Source organism: Triticum urartu, chromosome 2A (assembly GCF_056163025.1).
Source record: "Triticum urartu cultivar PI428250 chromosome 2A, HENAU_Tu73, whole genome shotgun sequence".
Classification (NCBI taxonomy): Eukaryota; Viridiplantae; Streptophyta; class Magnoliopsida; order Poales; family Poaceae; genus Triticum; species Triticum urartu.
In genome coordinates, this window is record NC_141874.1 from 48,263,354 (window position 1) to 48,281,244 (window position 17,891).

Sequence of the window (17,891 nt, forward strand, 5' to 3'; positions counted from 1 at the left end):
AGAAAAACGCCTTATTTGAAAGTCTTTTGTTTTTGGAATAATAATAGTCTTGGTGCTCGCATTATTCTTTATCTCAGGATTTTTCAATGATGCGGTTTCAATGAGATAAGACGTTTTCATCGACGACGAGACGCCTATAGTGACTTCGTAAATTTCAAGATGATATGTCGGCTCAATCTCTCGAATGCGTTCATGGGGCTAAGTTTATGTGTTTATGTATGAGCTTTTGCGTCTGTACCATGTTCAAAACAAAATATTCAGCTACGAAATTTGGATAAGAAATAGGCCACGTACAGTCTACCTTATACACATTCCAAAATCAGACCAAGGTATGAGAATTGTTCGTCGGTGAACAGGCATGTGAGAAACAGGCCATGCTGAGGATACAGTCAAGGCTTGACATAATCCTCTCCTTCAAGTTTGTGAGATCCTAGTATATTTATATTTTCCTTTCTTAAGAGAGAAAAAATGTTTGACATGATCCCAATTATCATCTGGTTTGATGATGTTTGGAGAGTACCTAGTCTGGTTTTCTTCATAGCTTTCATATATCAGGTTTGCTATTTCATAAATCTAGAACCCTTAGATCTTGTTTGTCTTTAAGATTCGCGCAGACTGTTCTTCTCGCTCGTGCGCTCGCTGGCATCGTGTTTGTTGCGCGTGGCAGCCTGTGTCCAGGTCCATGCGAGGCGGGCAGCTCGTGTCCAGCCCATGTCTTGTGTCGCTTGTTTTTTTTTTTTTGAGCTGATGTCCTGTGTTGCTCTGTGGCCTCTTGTCGCTAGGTTGGTTTCGTTTACCGTCAAAAAAATACGTGCGCACACCCGCCTGCCCGTTGTGGGCTTTTTCGTTTTTTTGTGGGTCCCCCGTTTTTGTGCTTTGTGGGCTTTCAGCCAGGAAAACGCGAATTGTTGGAGGAAAATGTGTCTAGTCGTTGTATGTGAGTGTGTCCTTGTGAGATTTTTTTGCTTTCTACCAGTTGTTTGGTTTTTTGTCTCCCCGGAGCGTACGTGTGTGAATGAGCTTGACCCATGAAGGACTCTTTCTACCGGTTTTGAGAGAAGCTTCCAACCGTTTTTTCTGTTGTTTTTTTTGTCTTTTTTGTTTGGTTTTTCTCTTTTTATTTTTTGTTTTATTTGTCTTTAAAAATTTCATGATTTTTGTTCGTGTCAGATGCATGTCCATCATCAAACATGCAATTACAGTGTGGTCTTCGTCCCGAAACTGCATACCTCCAATGCAGCTGCAATTCGAGGCAAAAATGTTTGTTGGGAGGGCAGCTGCATGTATTCTACTATACACACAATTGCAAGTATCATCCGTAACGGCAACTAATGTCTCTAACATGACTATAACTTTATGATAGAAAATGAAAGTGTTTGTCGGGTGTCCATTGCATGTCCACCAATAAACACGCAACTACATGTCTCGCCCTCGTCGCGCAACTGCATGTGTTCACTTTTTCATTTTTATTTTTATTTTTATTTTTCATTTTTCTTTACTTTTAATCCACAACACTTTTTGTGCGTGAAAACTTTATAAAGTGTCCGAAAACTATTTAGAATTTACTTTTTTTTGAATGGGTTTGCTATTTTACATTTAGATATAAAATAGCTACCTCATATCTAAGTTAGAGTCGTTAGATCATCTGTCTTTAATATTTGTGTAAAACGCGATGGTCTGGATGGTGCGCTGGCTCGCGGCGCGTTGTCTCGTGCGCTGCCTGTCAGGTCGTTGCTAGTGCGAGGTTTCGTTGTTGGTTTTCACAAGCCTATGCGTTGCTAGTGCCACGTCGATTGCTTTTTTCTATTTCTTTTCACAAGTTTGTGCTACACCGTTCTAGTTCCTCTCGTTCTTCTACACTTCCATTTGACACCAAGTATTTGTTTTCTCCGTTTCCGTTTTGTTTTCCTTATTTTGTTTTTTCTATTTCATTATTTGTTTTAAATTATAAACTATTTAAAGTTCTTGGTTTTTTGTTTTTATTTTTTTTCTATTTTCACCATTTTCTTTATTCTTTTTCCTTTTATTCTTTATTTCTTCATTTAAAAATCATGAACTTGTTTTCACTCTGTCATATGTTCGCTTTGAATGTGTGCAAATCTTGATTGCGGGTTATCTTGTCACATGTGCTCTGTGTCGTGTCATGTGTTTGGTGTCTATTTGTCGACTTGTTCACGCGTGTGTCTTTTGTTAGGCCATTTTTGCGGCGTGGTCTGAGGTCTTGTTTCGGATTGGTTTGCTAATTATTATCTAAATGAGAGTTGACAATTTTTTTCATATAACTCATATACCGTTACATACACGTGCTTCTGATTCATGCTCGGTGTCCTTGCGTCATGTTTTCTGTTTGTCCTTCGCGAAGCGTGAGACCCGATATGACATTTTTAATGGGCCTTTATTATGTTTTGCATATTGATTTTTGTGTGAGCTTAGCCTTTTTGTGGAGGGGCACGTGTCTTTTTGTTCCCTGTTTTTCTTTTATTTTTGGTTTGACCGCGTAGCTAGGAGGGAGTGTAACTAGATGTTTTGATTTCAGATTTGCTAAATCTAATCTAGATAAGTTTTAGTTCATCTAAATCTACAATTGTTTGATTTGTTTGGTTTAATGTTCACACAAACTCGATCATGCACGTCTGTATCAGCTTGTTTTTTTGTCACCCGTCCTCTTGTTCCGTTTTGTTTTGTGTGTCATGTTCTTGCATTTTTTTTCACATGAGCCTATATATGTTGGTGTTTGGGGGGCTCGACTATGAAGCTTATTCCCCATCTTCTCACTGACCAATCTTTAACCCCGGTTATTTTGCATATGTTTTATTTTTCATCCCAGTTATAGGTCCACCCTTGACATATAACCCGCATGTAGTTTGTTTCATCCTAGTTACAAGTCGACCATTGACTTGCAACTGGGCATGTAGTTCGTAGTTGTCCCAGGTGCAAATCTACCATCGACTTGCAACTGGAGCATGTGTTTTTGTTTTTCATCCCAGTTGTAGGTCTACCACTGACACGCAACTTGACATGTAGTTTGTGTCATCCTAGTTGCAAGTCGGCCCTTGACTCGCAACTGGACTCGTAATTGTCAGACTTGCAAGCCCACGACCCACAATTTGAGCATGTGTTTTTGTTTTTCATCCAAGTTGCCAGTCCACCCTTGACTCTCAACTGGGCCCATAGCTAGTTTCATCCTAGTTGCAAGTCAACCCTTGGCTCGCAACTGGCTCGTAGTTTCGTAGTTGTCCCAGGTGCAAGTCCCCCTAGACTCACAACTGGATTTGTAGTTGTCCAAGTTTCAAGACCACCCTCTACTCACAACTAGAACATGTGTTTTGTTTTTCATCCCAGTTGCAAGTCTACCTTTTGATTTTAACTGGCTCATAGCTTGTTTCGTCCGAGTTGCCAGTCATCCCTTAACTCGCAACTAGGCTCGTAGTTTCATAGTTGTCTCAGTTTGCATGTCCACCCTAGACTCGCAATTGGGCTCATAGTCGTCTAACGTGCAAGCCCACCCTCTGAGTTGCAAGCCCACCTTTTGACCCGCAACTGGGCCTATGTCTTGTCTTTCATCTCATTTGCAAGTCCACCATTGACTCGCAAGTTGGACTGTAGTTTGTTTCATCCTAGTTGCAAGTCGGCCCTTGACTCGCAACTGGACTTGTAGTTTCGTAGTTGTCCCAATTACAAGTCCACCTTTGACTCGCAATTGGTCTCATAGTTCTCCGAATTGCAAGCTCACCCGCGATTTGCAACTAGGCACCTGTTTTGTTTTTCCTCCCAGTTACAAGTCCAACCTTGACTCACAACTGGGACTGTAGTTTGTTTCATTCTATTTGCAAGTTGACTCTTGACCCACAACCGGGTGATTTGTTTCATAGTTGTCTTAATTGCAAGTCCATCCTCGACTCGCAACTGGGATCATAGTTTGTTGTTGTCCTAGTTGCAAGTCCACCGTCGACTCGCAACTGGTCCCATAGTCCGTTGATGTCCCAATTGCAAGTCTACGCTCGACTCACAACTGGGATGCGCTTGCTTTTCATCTCAGTTGCAAGTCCAACCTCAACTCGCAACTCATATCATAATTTTATATACTAGTCTCAGTTATAAGTGCACCCTCGACTCGTAACTAGGCCCGTATTTTTTTATCCCAGTTGCAAGCCCACCCTTGACTCGCAACTGGGCCTGTGTTTTTGTCTTTCATCCTAGTTGCAAGTCCATCCTTGACTCGCAAGTACGATCGTAGTTTGTTTTATCCCAGTTGTAAGTCGACCCTTGACTCGCAACTGGTCTCATAGTTTGTAGTTGTCCTAGTTGTAAGTCCATTCTCAACTCATAACTGGCATTTTTTGTCTCCAGTTGTAAGTCCACCCTCGACTTGCCACTGGCCTCGATGTTTCTTTTGAATCGTAACTAGGCCTTACTTTTTTTGCATTAGTTGCAAGCTCATCCTCAAGTTGCTATCGACTCTCACTTTTTCCGTGTCAATTGTAAGTCCACCATGTCTCACAACTAAGGGTTGACTTTTTTTGGCCCGGTTGCAGATCCACTATTGATTCGTAACTCGTCTTGTAGTTTGTTTTATCCTAGTTGCAAGTCGAACCTTGACTCGCAACTAGGCTCGTAATTTTGTAGTTGTTCTAGTTGCAAGTCCATCCTCGACGCGCAACTAGGCTCGTAGTTTTCCACCCTCGACTCGCAACTAAGTTATGTGATTTGTTTTTCGTCCCATATGCAAGTCCATCCTTGACACACAACTGGACCCATAACTTGTTTCATCCTAGGTGCAAGTCGACCATTGAGTCACAACTGGGTTCGTAGTTTCTTAGCTGTCCTAGTTAAAACTGCAAATTTGACTCACAACTAAACTTATAGTTGTCTGAGTTGCAAGCCACCCCTCGACTCGCAACTAGAGCCTGTATTTTTGTCCAAGTTGCAAGATCACCCTCGACTCACATCTGGGTCCGTAGTATGTTTTTATCGCGGTTGCAAGTCCACACTCGACTCACAATTATGCCCATAATTTTTATGGTGTCCCAGTTGCAAGTCCACCCTTGACTCACAACTGGGCTCGTAGTTTCGTAGTTTTCCCAGTTGCAAGTCCATCATCGACTAGCAACCGGCTCGTAGTTGTCCGAGTTGCATGCCCACCCTCGACTCGCAACTAGTGCATGTGTTTTGTTTTTATCCCAGTTGCAAGTCAAGGGTGGACTTGCAACTGGACCCATATAACTTGTTTCTTCCCAATTGCCAGTTGACCCTTGAGTCGCAACTAGGCTCATAGTTTCGTAGTTGTCCCAGTTGCAAGTGCACACTTGACACAAAACTGAACTCGTAGTTGTCTGAGTTGCAAGCCACCTCTCGAGTCGCAACTGGAGCTTGTGTTTTGTCCTAGTTGCAAGCTCTCCCTCGACTCACAACTTGGCCGCTAGTATGTTTTTCATCTCAATTGCAAGTCCACACTCAACTCGGAACTGCGCCTGTAGTTTTTATGTTGTCCCAGTTACAAGTCCACCCTCAACTCGCACCTAGGTTTGTTGTTGTTTTTCCCTAGTTGTAAGTCCACGCTCGACTTACAACAAGGCCCATAGTTTTTTCTTTGTTTTGTGTCAACTACAAGCCCATCATAGTCATACTACTGCCCTGTAGTTGTGTTTTTTGTCCCAGTTGCAAGTCCACACCCCAACTTTGCAACCTGCCCTATTGGTGTTGTGTCCCACTTGCAAGCCCATCATCGACCAATAACCGGCCCCATACTTATTTTCATCCTAGTTGCAAGACTAGCCTTGACCCGCAGCTGGACCACGTAGTTGTTTTTGTCTTAGTTGCAAGCCCACCGACGACTCGCAACTGGGCATGTAGTTGTGTTTCATTAGTTGCAATCTCACCCTCGACTCGCAACTGGGCTCATAGTTGTTTACATCCCAGTTGCAAGTCCACCCTCGACACGCAACTGAGCACATAGTTGTTTGCTGTATTTTCTTGTGCGAGTTGAAAGCCCATGCTAGTCTATCGCAATTGGGCCTTTGTGGTTATTTTCTTCCCAGTTTCAAGCCCACCCTCAACGGATCCAAATTATCATTGACTCACAACGGGTCCCCGTAGTTGTTTTTGTCCCCGTTGCAAGCTTACCCTCGACTCGCAACTGCGCCCATTTTTTTTGTTGTTGTTAGCACAGTTGCATGTCCGTCCTCGACTCGCAACTGGGGCCCATTTTTTCTTGTTGTTATCACAGTTGCATGTCCCCACTCGACTCGCAACTTCCTCTTTTTTTATTTTCCCTTTCTTTTCAACTTTTTTCAGATGCATGACCTTTTTCAAAATTTGTTTTTTTAATTCATGAACTTTTTCCAAATTTCTTTAACCATTTTTCAAATTGTGAACTCTTTTTTCAAAAACAATATGAACATTTTTAATTTTCACTTTTTTCCTCAAATTACATCATTTGCCAAGTCGTGAACTTTTTCCAAATTCATTAATTTTTTAAGAATTTTTTCAAATTACGAACCTTTTCAAGTCGTGAACTTTTAAAACAATTATGAACCTTTTTAAATTCCTTATATTTTTATTTTAATGAACACTATTCAAATTTTTGTTTTTTAAGTCAGCGTTTGTTGGTCAATAGTCAATGCTTTTTAAATTCGCAAACTTTTCCAGATGTTCGTGAGGAAAAAGGAGCTAGCAACGCCCGCAAAAAAAGGAGCTAGCAACGAACCTGTAGCTACCTACACTACAATCCATGTGTCACAGTCTGTAGCGACTTCCCTCCAAAAAAAACCTGTGCGACCTAGTGACCTAGCGACGTGTAGCAATCTAAAACGCGGCCTAGCAAAAAAAAAATCTGTAGCAAAAAACCTTTAACAACCTAGCAGTCAACGAGGAGTGAAAACCAGTCAGCGGTGGTGCGAGCTGCCAATGGGCCATAGCCCGCGGGAAGGGCGTGAGCATCAAACAAGTCTCCGGCGCTTCGTTTGGTCCTGAGTTCGGTTCACAGGATGTGCTGAGCGTCTTAATTTTTTTGTTGCGCTCAAGCTGGCTGTGCAGCGCGACGGTTCACAAAAGAAACAAACAAACAATAGAACGAAGCGTCAAAAAAAACAATAGAACGATATTTGGTGGGCATGCCCTGATTCCTGCTGATGTCACAATTTAGATGTAGATATTATCTCACATCTAAATGAGATATAGATAGACCCTTCATATATATAGTCAGTAAACTATTTCACTAACTGGACGTACACCTTTTTAATTTGCTTCTACTAATTCCGAGTTGCCTATATTCCACCATAAATCTAAGTAAGTTATCGCACATTAGTCCTACAGTTGACTCTTTAAAGTTCACAATTTGAAGTAAATGTTACTCCCTACGTTCACAAATTTTTATCTAACTTTTTCTGAATCAGATGTAGACATGTTTATTGTTTGTTTATTCATTTTAGTCTGTATGTAGCTTATATTAAAATATTTAAAATATATTATATTTGTGAATGAAGAGAGTAGAGTACTTTGCCAAATCGTGGCTCCGCCCCTTGGTCAAGTCTCAAGTGGATGCCCCCCGCTACAACTACTCTCCCAAATTTTCTTGTTTCATGGCGAAAAGAAAAAGAATTTGGTGCCAAGACGAATCCTACAAAAAATCAGTTCTATACAAGTATACAACATGGGTTACACAATGGCCCGAGCCGAACCACCTCCATAATCAACCGCCGCCCTGTTGTCGCCGTCTCTTGGCCGCGAGCACTGCGAGAGCGAGCAAGATCACAGCAGGAGCAACCACCATGCCCAACGGGAACCTGCCACGCCGCCTGCGCCTCCGTCGTCCTTTCCCGCCACTGCGTCGCTTACCCTTGCGGCCACCCCCCTCGCCGTTGTCCTCATCACCGGTGCTACCATCTGATTCATCACTGCCATCAGATGGTTTTGCCTCTGCTGGTGCACTAGGTGGCTCCTGGACTGGTGTTGGGGCCACAGGTTGTGGCTCATGCGCTGGTGGTGGCTCCTCAACCGGTGGTGGCTCCACGGATGGCTCCTCCATGGGCGGCGGTTCCACGAGCGGGTCGATCGCTGCCGGAGGATCCTCGGCGGGTGGTGGCTCCTCAACTGGTGGTGGGTCCATCGGCGGCTCCTGCATGGGTGGCGGTTCCACGGGTGGGTCGACCGGCATCGGAGGATCCTCGGCAGGCGGTGGCTCCTCAACCAATGGTGGGTCCACCGGCGGCTCCTCTATGGGTGGCGGTTCCACAAGCGGGTTGACCTGCGCCGGAGGATCCTCGGCAGGTGGTGGCTCCACCGGCGGTTCCTCCATGGGAGGCGGTTCCACGGGCGGGTCGACCGGCGCCGGAGGATCCTCGACGGGTGGTGGCTCCTCAACCGATGGTGGGTCCACCGACGGCTCTTTGGTGGGTGGTGGCTCCTCAACCGGTGGTGGCTCCACCGGCGGTTCCTCCATGGGAGGCAGTTTCACGGGCGGGTCAACCGGTGCCAGAGGATCCTCAACCGATGGTGGGTCCACCGACGGCTCTTCGGCGGGTGGCTCCTCCATGGGCGGGTCGACCGGTGCTGGAGGCTCCTCCATGGGCGGGTCGACCGGTGCTGGAAGCTCCTCGGTGAGCGGTGGCCCCTCAACCGGTGGTGGGTCCATCGGTGGCTCTTCAACCGGTGGGTCTACGACAGGTGGTGGCTTGGGCTCCTCGATGACGTCGGGTGGCGTCTCGACCGGCGGGTGCCGGGGCTCCGGCTCGAACTCGACATCGCACGGGATGTCGACCGCCGGCTCTCCCACGTCGTCAGCCGATGGGTCGGACCCGAGCACTTCGATCGGCGTCTCCACCGGCAGCTCAGTGTACACCGGGACGTCGAACACGACGTCACACTCGATGTCGAGCACCGGAGGCTCCTCCTCCTCCTCGACCTCCATCGGCGTCTCGACCGCCACGTCCGTGATTATGGGATCCGGCCCATGAATCTCCACGAGCACGTCCTCCTGTATCTCCACGGGCGTCTCCACCGGCACGTCTCGAGGCGGCGGCTCAGGCTCGGACCCCGACGAATCGCCGTCGACGTCGACCCACTCCTCCTGCTCCAGCTCGAGGCTAGCCGACGACCACCCGTCGTCGAGCTCCACCTCCGTCCCGTCCGACGACGCGCACTCGTAGTCGTCCGTGCTCTCGACGTCGACGCGCGCCTCGTCGTCCGGCGGGGAGGCCTGCGGCTGCCGCAGCTTGGGCAGGATGATGACGAGCAGCTCGTCGTCCTCCTCGAACCCGACGGAGACCCGGCCCACGTCGACCCCGGCCGGCACGTCGAACACACGGCGGAAACCCTCCACCGCCCGCCGGTGCGCCACCCGCAGCCGCGTCCCGGCGCGCGCCGCCTCCACCGCGAGCCCGGCGCCGTCCTTCCGCGCGGTCACGTCGACGCGGATCTCCCTGCCGCCGTCGCCGACGCGGACCTCGATCGCATCCTTGTCATACCCTGCACGCACGCAAGAACGTCACCACCAACTCATCCGTGCTCGCATCAATGGCACACCAAACACGGTCGGTGCAGCGGCAGCGCAACTTCGAGGATGCATGCTTGGCTTACCTGGGAGGTGGGCGAGGACGAGGAAGGCGTCGTCGGTCTCGGTGGTGGTGAAGGCGAAGTCCTCGCCGGCGACGGCCGGGCGGGTCTCTTGCAGGGCGAGGTCGAGGTCCATGGCCTAGCTCGTAGCGCGTGTGCATCATCTGCAGTGGGAAGCTGGTTTCGTGTCGACCCAATAAACGTCGCGGCGCTCTGTACGTCAAATCCTAAGCGCGCGCGTGTGCACGGACGCCGGACATGACAGGTAATTTAGGATTGTGCGTAGGGTCCGATGCTTGGGATGCACGTATGCGTTCCTTGGCGACATGGGTTTGCGGGAGATGCTTGCGCTTTGGCGCACTGACAAGGCCAACGAAGGACAACGCACTTGAGAAAGAGAAGTTTGTTCCCTTCTTTCTCTTCTGATTCTATTCTTCTAGAACTACTTGGAGAACACGGCTCTGGCCTTTTTTCTTTTTGAGATCGGCTCAATATGCACTAATCAAAATGTTCGAAGGGATACAAAGGCCATCCGGGGTTCAACAAACCAAACCAGACGATTACACGCAAATTCTCATAGATGAAACACCAGCTAGAAGGAAATGCGCGCTTTGTTGTGCTGATGGATTCTTATTAGTTAACTTATACGAATATCCACATAACCTTTTCATTGATGTTGGATGGCAAGCGACTCGATTTAGAAAGAAGCAAAGTATCCGAAAATAGGAATATAGAAAATTAGAAACTCACAAACAGCCATTAAGAAAACTGCACACCATACACTGCTCAGGAAACCACAATTCTACACACTAGGACCGAATTATTCATACATGAAGTTGTAAAAGGGGAATGGGTTATATAATGGGAAACTCTTACGATCACCCGGTGGATCGCAGCGGCGCGTCCGCCACCTCCCCTATGTTACACGTGTTCAAGTGAGACCCCGCACTCGAACGCGCTTTTGCAACAGGAGCTATATTTCTGAAACATGTGTAGTGTTGCAATGGTCTACGACGGATCTACGTTTTATAACAAAACTTCTCTTACAAATTTTTTCTGCAACAAGACCTTAATTGCAGAAAACATTAAACTCAGTTGCAAAAAATGCAATAAAACAACTGTTGCAAAGAAATTCTGTAACAAGACCTATGTTGCAGAAATAATTCCGCAACAAGACATACGTTGCAGAAATAATTCTGTAAGAAGACCTGTGTTGCAATGGTGGGGCGCACCCGGCCGCTTGATGCGGCATCTGACGGCTCGCGACCCGGCTGGTCTATTAAAAAGATCAGCCGGCGGTTGCGTAGCACGTCCCTTATATAATTACTGGTACAATATACGACTATTTTACATGTCACGCTTGACAGCTTAATTACATTACCCAAGTTATTGCTTACTTGCTTTAGAAGAAAGAAGATACAACTTTTTAGATGAAAAGGCACCCGAAGTGCCTAAGTTTAACATTACTAAAGACCATTTAAGTTAAAATCAAAGTTTTTAAATAGCTGCTATCTGTTTGAGCACGGTGCATCTAAAGCATATTCATGTGTAATTGTCCGATAAGTTACAAAATAGTGGCCTATAGCGTCCTTTAGCTGATTCCACTACATGAGAAACGTTTTTTGTCTTCTGCTTCTCCATAAGCCGAGTGTAAATTATTGGCCACTCAGCTTATATTAGTGTCCCTTCCATGTACAACAAATATAAGCCCGCTCTTATATTCGAATTCAAGTTGAGTCCAGCTAGCCCTTATATTCAAATTCAAGCCGAGCCGAGACATTACTAAAGGAACTCTTGGTACACTCCTGTCCCTTCTTATTAATGAGCTAAATGAGTAACTCGTTAGCTCGGCTCGTTAAACTCGTTTCGTTAACAAGTTCAGATTAAAACTCGAATCGACATGTTAGTCACCGAGTTGGAGTTGAGTCGAGTCACGAGCTACTCGTTTAGCTTGTGAGTTTCGAGTTAAAATTCCAGCCCTAGTGTAAGCTGAGCCCAAACACCAAAGCACACGGCGGAGGAGGGACGCTCGGCTTATAGCACTCTACGCCGAGCAGCGACCAAAAATCACTTGGCTTATGCTAGGTTGTCGTATACAGTTATCACTTAAAGCAAAACATGTAAAAATGCATTCAACACCTCTTAGGGCATCCCAAAGCGGACCCTCAAACATCCTCAATCAGAAAGTTATTATGAAGCTCTTATCTCGGGATTTTGGGCTACCAGGAACCATAGAAACATGATCATATTTGAAGGTGATGCCATTGCTTTGCTCCATTGCTTGATGATGTTTAGAGGCTACTAGTCGAGTATTCTCCATAGCTTTCATGCAGCCAATAAACTAATTCAGTAACTGGAGTATACCTTTTAAATTTACTTCTACTAATTCTGAGTTGCCTAAACACTACCTGAGCTGCTTGAGCCTCGTACCCCTTCGCATGGGCGACCTGGGTGAACAGGAATACGGTTATCGCTGCCTCCCGTTGGCGCCGCCGCCGATCCTCCTTGTCTCCTATGGCCTTCGGGCTATGGAGCTGTGGTGGATCCAGGCCCTTGTAGATGGGAGGGCTCCGTTATTAGGTGTTTTTCCTGTTTGGTTAGAGTTTGTGTCATGCTCAGGAAGGCGAGGCGGTGGCGGCTTTCTAAAGATGGAATAAGATTCCTCGTCTAGCCCCGTCCCGGCGATACGTGTAGCATCGTCGGAGGGCGTATGGAAGTGTGTCTCTTACGGATCTCGCGTGATTCAGTCGGTGTTTGCCTTTGGTAAATCCGGTTGGATTCGGTCTTCGTTCGTTTACGTTCATGTGTTACAGGTTGGATCCTTCCGATCTCCACTTTGCTCATATGCGACAGTTGTCTCGAATGTGTTGGTCTTGTGAGACCTTAGCACAATGACTTCCCAACTGTCTACTGCAACAAGTTTTGCCCGGTTCCAGGGAGGGAAAGGCGATGACAATGGCGCACCTTCGGCTCACTCCAGTCCATCTAGTCATTTCTAGTTGATCTACGGACATGGATGTAATTTGTACTTTGTTTTTATACTATCTTGCTAGTTGTTGAATAGATCAAAAGAATTCCCTCAAAAAAAATCTTACTTGCATATTTCTTTGAAAAATCTAAGTAAGTTATCACACATTAGTCGTACAATTGATTGTTGAAAGTTCACAGCTTGAATTAAATGTTAGAACACTTTGCAAATAGAATTTTATGCTGGGACAACTTGAGATGAGGATCGTTGGATCAAATCCCAGGGTAGAGAAGATAGCCAAGATAAAGTATGCAACTTCAAGATAAATTATGCAACTTATAAATGGACACACTCAAATATTGTTATCACACGAGAACGAGGGGGAAAGCATCTATACCTACAAATAAAGGGAGGAGCGTTTCTGACCGTCCGTCATGCATTTTGCAAAAAAAAAACCTTGTCTTTTCTGAGAGTCAACCCCTTGTCCAATTTTAAGTTAGATTTTCGCTTTTGCAAAAAAAACTGATGTTTCTGTTAATCAGCTGACAATCCAGTTTTTAGTCAGATTTACGTTTTTGCAGGAAACTCTCTGATATTTGGGTTAATCAAACCATAGTCCATATCAAATGCTTTTTTAAAATACCCATATCTTATAATCGTAACTCTAAATTGTTAATCAGCTTACAGTCCAGTTTTTAGTCAGATTTACGTTTTTGTAGGAAACTCTCTGATATTTGGGTTAATCAAACCACAGTCCATATCAAATGCTTTTTAAAAATATCCATATCTTATAAACCATAACTCTAAATTTAACAATCATATATGAAATTTGATTAGAGAAATATGTAGAATCTCAAATGATGTTATTTTAGCTGTTAACCATTTGAAAAATGTTATTCAGGTGCAACCTTAATCAATGGTGCATGATCCGTCTTTTTTTCATACTGAGGCCGATCTGGATTGAAAATGAACACCTCATTGAAACCAGATTGGAGATGAAAGAAATTATCTATAACCATCCATGCACATTGTCAAAACCTCACAGGAAAAAATATCAAATTTCTCATCTTATGCCGAGAGAGACGCCTTGATTAGCATTGGCCACATTCAAGTGACTTGGGATTGTGTGAGCATTGAGGCCACTGTCGGCGAGGGTGAGAAGGAGGATAAGAGAAAACAGAGGTTGTGATCCTGCACTCTGATCCACCTCTGGGGTGGTATAGGATCTCGAATGAAAGATTTACCAAACATTGAGGTTTAGTTAGAGTCACTCCTCCCCCAAGATGGGGGAGACCTAAGGGGGCTGGCCAGCAAGCCGGGTTATTAGGTTAGAGAGACCAGGTTATTTCTCCGGCTTGGATGCCAAGTGTTGAAATAAAGGACGTGGATCTATTGGGGTCCTTAGTCATCATTATTGGGTTAAGGCCATGTAGTACTTTTTTCCACCCCTTGCAACGCACAGTCTTTTTTACTAGTAAACAATAAGTGAGATATGATATATTGATGCTTTATTTTTTGTGCGATCAATATTCTTTTTCACCCCTCATGCCTAAATCCTAACTCCGCCCTTGGTCAAGTGGATGCCACCTGCTACAAATCATCTTTCAAATTTCCTTGATTTGTGGCAAAATGAAACCAAATTCCGTGCCAAAAATTCAGATGATAAACCAGTTGTATACTATACAATGCGGGTTACACGTTCAAGTGAGCCGAGCCATGTCAATGCCCAACCACCGCGCAGCAGCTACCGTCTCTTGGCCACGGCCACTAAAACAACGAGTTTTGACATAAGAGCGGCTGAATATTGACGTTGGCTTATCAAGCATATCACAGCCATCCTCTTTTACCCTGGTCTGTGATCGGCTATATGAGACAACATAGACGGAGTTCAAAAAGAAAAAAAATTCCATGAAAATAATAAATCAGTCTGATACAAGGTCACGTGAGCCGAGCCATGTCAATTCTCAACCACCGCGCTGCTGCTGCCGTCTCTTGGCCACGGCCACTAAAACAACGAGTTTTGACATAAGAGCGGCTGAATATTGACGTTGGCTTATCAAGCATATCACAGCCATCCTCTTTTACCCTGGTCTGTGATCGGCTATATGAGACAACATAGACGGAGTTCAAAAAGAAAAAGAATTCCATGAAAATAATAAATCAGTCCGATACAAGGTCACGTGAGCCGAGCCATGTCAATTCTCAACCACCGCGCTGCTGCTACCGTCTCTTGGCCACGGCCACTAAAACAACGAGTTTTGACATAAGAGCGGCTGAATATTGACGTTGGCTTATCAAGCATATCACAGCCATCCTCTTTTACCCTGGTCTGTGATCGGCTATATGAGACAACATAGACGGAGTTCAAAAAGAAAAAGAATTCCATGAAAATAATAAATCAGTCCGATACAAGGTCACGTGAGCCGAGCCATGTCAATTCTCAACCACCGCGCTGCTGCTGCCGTCTCTTGGCCACGGCCACTGCGACAGCGAGCAGGATCACGACAGGAGCAACCAACATGCCCCACGGGAACCTCGCACGCCGCGTGCGCCTCCGTCGTCCTCTCCTGCCACGACGTCGCTTGCCCTTGCGGCGGCCCCCCTCGGCGTTGTCCTCGCCAGCGCTACTGCTCGATTCGTCGCTGCCCTCGGATGGCTTCGCCTCTGTTGGTGGTGCACTAGGTGGCTCCTGGACAGGTGTTGGGTCCACGGGATGTGGCTCCAGCACTGGAGGCGGTTCCACGTGAAGTGGCTCCTCAATCGGCGCCGGCGGATCCTTGGCAGGTGGTTCAGCAGCAGGCCTTGGCTCCTCAATCGATGGTGGGTCCTTCATGGATGGCGGTTCCACAGGCGGGTCGACCGGCGCCGGAGGCTCCTCGGTGGGTGGTGGCTCCTTAGCCAGTGGCTCTTCGGCAGGCGGTGGCTTGGGCTCCTCGATGACGTCAGGCGGCGGGTGTTGGGGTTCCGGCTTGGACTCGACGTCGCACGGGATGTCGACCGACGGGTCTGTCACGTCGTCAGCCGACAGGCCTCTCGCAGGGCGAGGTCGAGGTCCATGACCTTGCTCGTAGCTTGTGTGCATCATCTGTGGCAGGGCTAAGTGCAAAGCTGGTTTCGTGTCGATCGAATAAACGTCGCGGCAGTAGTGTAAGATCCTAAGCGCGCGCGTGTGGACGGACGCTGGATAGGACAGGTAATCTTATTGGGACCGATGCTTGGGATGCACGTATGCGTTCCCTGGCGACATGGGTTCGAGGGAGATGCTTGTGCTTTGGCGCACTGACAAGGGCAACGAAGGACAATGCACTTGAGAAACAGAGTTTTTTTTTAGCATACACTTGAGAAACAGAGTTTGTTCCTGGCCCTCTTTCTCTTTGATTCTCTTTTTTTTTAGCATCAGTACAGACACAAGCGCTCATATACATGCGCATATACTCATTCTTATGAAGGCACACACGCACACCCTACCCCTATGAGCACCTCCGAGAGACTGAGCCGGCATATTATCTTGAGATTTACGAAGTCACCGTAGGCGCCTCGTCGTCGAGGGGAACGTCTCCTTCCACTGAAAGCGCATCGCCGGAAATCCTGAAATAAATCCAGGAATAATGCGAGCACCAGGATTTGAACCCTGGTGGGTTAGGGATACCACTATCCACCTGACCAACTCAACCACAGGTTGATTCGCCTGATTCTCTTCTTCTAGAACTACTTGGAGAACACGACTCCAGCTTTTTCTTTTTCTTTTTGAGATCAGCTCACTATGTTAACTAATCAAAATGTTCAAAGGGATACAAACACCCATCCGATTTGGAATTCTTATAGGTAGTTGCTGCGCCAATGGATTTTCTTATTAGTAAACTTATGAATACACATATAACCTTTTTCATCAATGTTGGATGGCCACCAATTGATTTTAAAAGAAGCAAAGCATCCGAAAACAGGAAAACAGAAAACTCTCAAACAACCACTAAGCAAACCGCACACAAAACACTGCTTAGGAAACAATAATTCTAGAGTTTTGGACATGATGTGTGAGGAGCCATCCAACGCTATTCACAAATTAATTCGGTTGAGAAAGAGAGTAGGGGGTCATGCATGCGGTGAGATATTTTAGTGTGATGGCCGGTTAGGAGAAGAGAGTGGAGAGATGGACCATGCATGTGAAGAGAGAAAAAAGAGAAGGACCACATGAGTTTTTTTTGTTGGTCACTTGCATGTCCGAACACTACCAAAGCTCCTCCAAGTAGGTTCCGGTTTGCGGGAAAAAGGATGTTTGAACCACTCCACGAACGGATAGTGGTCCCAATTGGATTATGGTTCGGACAGTACAATCCGAATATATACCAGAGGTTTGAGGGTCCCTAATCTAGTTAAATGCAATAGTTATCATTAGTAATAACCACGTTCAGTTGGTCCTGCATGCGACCATCAATAGCTGATACCAGCCCAATACGACACCCCTCCTAGCGCACTCTATATAAGCCAGGATTAGGGCCTGGGCAGATGGTTAAACTCTCTCATTCTGTAGCATACGCCAAGAGCAATAACACCACACAGGAGAAGGGTATACCTTCACCGCCGAGGGCATGAACCTGTATAATTCCTTGAGTCTATTTCCATCCACACTGATTGGTAGATATGATTGCTTCTACATTCACACCGTCGTAGTATTGTGAGGATCATATCCACGACAGAAGCAATTAACTTTTTTTCAAAATTTGGAACATTTATTTAAAATTCATGAATATTTTTGAACCCATAGACATTTCTTAAAATGCACAACTTTTTGAATATGCAAAATAGAATCGATATAATGGAAATTTTATGACCTAGTAAACATTTGTTTTCAAAATCATGAACATTTTTTGAATATGTGAACATCATTTCAAAATCGCGGACAGTTGAAACCGCGCACATTTTTTATTTCATGGACATAATTTTGAATTCACTAATATTTTATATGTCCTCGATATTTTTTTCAAAATTCGCATTTTTGAAAATTGGGACCTTTTATGCAATCATGGATTAGAAAATGAAAAAAGGGGGCGTCCCGGCCGTACATATGGACTGGCCCAAAATGGCACAGGGTGGTGTACTGTCTTGTCTGTATCGATTTCTATCGGCCCGACCCAACATTGTAGCTAGAATGACTTTTTCTCAGTAGTATTTTTGCTGGTTTTTCCACTGGCTGTAATATGATTTTCCTCGGGTTTTCTTCAGTTTTTCTCTGTTTTTTCATAGGTTCTGTTTCCCTTTTTTATTTTCATTTTTATTTCTTAGGTTTTGTACGGGTTTTTTTCTTCTTCTTTTTGGAACATGTCTTCATTTTTTCATACCGTTGCACATTTTTTGTATATAACAGCACTAT

At 45.6% G+C, this 17,891-nt stretch overlaps 1 protein-coding gene across 1 annotated transcript; it reads right to left on the reverse strand.

Annotated features, from left to right (window-relative positions):
* Positions 1 to 7,599: 7,599 nt before the first annotated feature.
* LOC125540875 (uncharacterized) lies at positions 7,600 to 9,802 on the reverse strand. Its single transcript, XM_048704410.2, has 2 exons — positions 9,577 to 9,802; positions 7,600 to 9,465 (listed from the first exon to the last, which is right to left on the reverse strand). Exons 1-2 carry the CDS (start codon positions 9,686 to 9,688, stop codon positions 7,691 to 7,693), a joined length of 1,887 nt encoding a protein of 628 aa, XP_048560367.2. The 5' UTR covers positions 9,689 to 9,802; the 3' UTR covers positions 7,600 to 7,690.
* Positions 9,803 to 17,891: the final 8,089 nt, after the last annotated feature.